Source organism: Hemiscyllium ocellatum, chromosome 13 (genome assembly GCF_020745735.1).
Source record: "Hemiscyllium ocellatum isolate sHemOce1 chromosome 13, sHemOce1.pat.X.cur, whole genome shotgun sequence".
NCBI lineage: Eukaryota > Metazoa > Chordata > Chondrichthyes > Orectolobiformes > Hemiscylliidae > Hemiscyllium > Hemiscyllium ocellatum.
Window position 1 is genome coordinate 26,890,445 of NC_083413.1, and position 3,491 is coordinate 26,893,935.

The 3,491-nt window shown below is 48.5% G+C and overlaps 1 protein-coding gene across 1 annotated transcript; it reads left to right on the plus strand.

The window, feature by feature from the left end:
- The first annotated feature begins 471 nt into the window (after positions 1–471).
- Positions 472–2,032, plus strand: LOC132821484 (somatostatin-1-like). The gene is made up of 2 exons (XM_060834078.1): positions 472–615; positions 1,826–2,032. Exons 1-2 carry the CDS (start codon positions 472–474, stop codon positions 2,030–2,032), a joined length of 351 nt encoding a protein of 116 aa, XP_060690061.1.
- Positions 2,033–3,491: the final 1,459 nt, after the last annotated feature.

The window sequence follows — 3,491 nt, forward strand, 5'->3', positions numbered from 1 at the left end:
CGTCCGAGGTCCCTGAAGGGTGTCGCAGGATGAAAATGTCAACAGCGGAACTCAAATCATGAAGTTCCCGGAAAATGGAACAATTCAAGACTTGACTGAATTGACTGCATTCATTCGTGATGGACATGGCCCAACATCCAATCACAGGACCAACTGCCAGAACGCGATAAGGTGTCCACATTGAGAGTCCTTGGCCGTTATCTCAATCTTCGTCAGCTTGGTGATTATTTGGTTGGATGATGTGACTGGGTTGTGCGTAAATGCGAGTAAATCTCTTGGGAGCCGTCCTCCTGACGTGTGCTCAGGTTGGGAGAGCGCCTTTAAAAGGAGCTGCAGCATCCAGGCGTCAGTCGGAGCGGAGCTGTCCATTGTGCTGGTGCTGAAACTCCTCCAACTTTCAAACGTTGTAAACGCTTGAACCTCTTACTTCTTCCTTCCTTCTCTTTGCGAGGTGCCTCGCTTTGTGCAGTGATGTGGTGCAGCCGAGTTCAGTGCGCCCTCGTCCTTCTCTCCATCGCCCTGGCAGTGCTGAGTGCAGGGGCCGCTCCCACAGCCGACAGGTATCGCGATCTCCTTCAGACATCCATGGCTGCTGCAGGGCCCCGGAGTAAAGCGGTAAGAGCCCACCCAAGGGAAACCCCTCTGTCATAAAGTGGATAATATGGTCAAGCTGTTTAACTTAAATAGGGACGAATAAGGGGAGTGAATTAGTGATGAATCTAACCTGGTTAGACAGATCTAATGCCCACCAAATGATAATAAAGATGCGTGAGTTCCACAGATCTCTCGGGTTTATAAACCGCTCTGAGCGTGTTTGTTTCGACCGAGAGAGATGATCGAGCTGCCCAGGTCCAGGGAGACAGTTCTCTCCCTCTATCTAGTTGATCTCGCCACTCTGATCAGACTGGAAACAAACGGCGTGTAACTTTCTGCAGTTTTCAGGAACCCGCCCTCTCCATCTTCATTCCCTCGGACTGAATTCTCTGACCAACCTCCAATCGCTCATCAAAATTGAATCAAACCAGCAGCAAAGTTACCTTGGTTGATAGAAATGTTGATGTAAGTGATGTTAACCTTGCAGGTTTAGATGCTCTGTTTATTAACGGAAAGCACAGAGCATAGATTCACCAGAATTGCGGGAAAGATAAACGCGCTGTGATTCTCTCCTCTTTCTCCACTGTATCTGCCTCTCAATAAATCCTAAGCACTACGATACCGTCTCATCCGGGGCTTCCTCTCCCTTTCCAGAGACCGGCCCACCATAATTAACTCAGCTCCTGAAGCATCCACACGGGATGCGAAGGGAGCTGCACAATGTATTTGTTACAATTGCGATTTAATTGTCGATTGGGGGTTTCACTACCCGTTGGAGTCCAGAAATGGGAAATGAGGATCATTTCAGGCAGTGGCACATGGGGACTGACGGGCTGTTGTAAACACTCGCCAAGCTACACTTTCAAATCCAGCAACGAGCGCCAACTGAACGCATTTTTTTAGATTACTTACAGTAGTGGAAACAGGCCCTTCGGCCCAACAAGTCCACACCGACCCGCCGAAGCGCAACCCACCCAGAGCCCTACATTTACCCCTTCCCCTAACACTACGGGCAATTTAGCATGGCCAATTCACCTAACTTGCACATTTTTGGGCTGTGGGAGGAAATCGGAGCACCCGGAACTAACCCAAGCGGGAGAGTTGGGGTGAATGTTGCCCGAGGTGGGAATTGAACCCGGGTCTCTGGCGCTGTGAGGCAGCAGTGCTAACCGCTGTGCCACCGTGCCGCCCCCAATTTCTCTGCCCTAACTATTCCCTTTTCTTCATGTAGGAGCTGATCAAATACAATCTCGTCCAACTGCTCTCGGAGCTGGCAAACGCCGAAAACGAAGCCTTGGAAGCGGAGGATTTGCCGGGGATGGCGAAACAGGATGAGATACGGGTTGAGTTGGAGCGATCCGCCAACGCCAATTCGCCCCAGAGGGAACGGAAGGCGGGCTGCAAAAACTTCTTCTGGAAAACCTTCACAGCCTGTTAACTCGCTGACACTCCAGAACAACCCGCGGGCTACTGCTTCATCTCAATCACACACGGTCAGATGTGGCAGCACCAGAACTGTAAATTAAATAATGTAATCGATGATTTGATTTGATTTATGTGACAGAAGAGTTTTAGCTTTTGTCCAGTAGCAGACCAGTCCTCATTGTGACTAGGTAGGATTGCTCTGATTAATGAGGCTCTTTCTCATTGAAATAAAATTTTCTGTTTGAAAGTGGACTCCTTTGTTGGTGTTTTGTGTGGTGGGAGTTGTGGGCAAAATATCTGAAAGAGAGGAAACAAGTCAAGTTATCCCAAACCCCAGTCGTCCCGGCAAGGCACACAGCGCGGAATTAAACTTCCACAGTTAGAACATTGCCACCAGCAGCTGGTGGGAATCGCTTTGAGTCTCATGCCCGGAATCTGGTTTGTGTTAAGTTGCCCCGTGTCCAAGCGGCAATGACAGTCAGCCTTCTCTATATGAGGGGGATTCTGCTCCAGGTCTTCGTGTGTTTTCTTACAAACTACATGGGAGCAGACCCGCAGGGCAGGCATCAGAACCGAACCACCTCAATGAAACTAACAACCTACTGGTGGTGGTGGTGAAGGTTGGGAGGGAGAAGCACACACTCTTTAAAAACGAAAGGTGTTTTCTCTAACATGGTGCATGACATCGGCATGGCAAGTGTCTACAATCTGACGCTAGATTACCACTGACAATGATACACTGTCGGCCATTAATGTCAGAAGAATTGTAAATCACCACAAGGTTTATCTTCGTGCTCGAGCACACTTCCCAGTCTTCCACAATCATTTAACCAGGAGACAAAATGGCTCAGTCGGATCTGGAAGAATTGTGGGAATGCCATTACCCTCACGTTCCTCTCCAAGTTACTCACCATTCTGACTTGGAGACATATTGTTGCTGGGTCAAACACCAGGAGCCTCCTTCCAACAGCATTGTGGATGACATAACAAGGAAAGAGCAAAGAAAATTACAGCACAGGAAGAGGCCGCTCGGCCCTCCAAGCCTGCGCAATCCAATTCTTTTGTCTAAATCTGTTACCTATCTTCTAAGGATCTGTATCCCTCTGCTCCCTGCCCAGTTATGTACCTGTCTAGATACATCTTAAATGATGTTATCATGCCCCTCTACCACCTTCACTGGCAGCACATTCCAGGCACCATCACCCTCTGCGTAAATAACTCCCCACGCATATCTCCTCTAAACGTGTCCCCTCTCACTTTGAACTAGTAATTAAGTCCCCCACTCTGAGAAAAATACTTATTGCTACCCACCCTGTGTATACCTCTCATTATTTTGTCGATGTAAATCAGGTGCCCCCTCAACCTCCATCTTTCTAATGAGAATAATTTTGATTGACTCTACTTCTCTTCATAGCTGGCACCCTCCATACCAATCAACATCATGGAGAACCTCTTCTGCACTCTCTCGAAAA

Excerpts from the sequence above, each read along its gene's own strand:
- LOC132821484 (XM_060834078.1), top strand. The coding sequence starts at position 472 with ATGTGGTGCAGCCGAGTTCAGTGCGCCCTCGTCCTTCTCTCCATCGCC. Across the intron at positions 616-1,825 it reads CAGGGCCCCGGAGTAAAGCG|GAGCTGATCAAATACAATCT; the intron begins GTAAGAGCCCAC and ends TTCTTCATGTAG.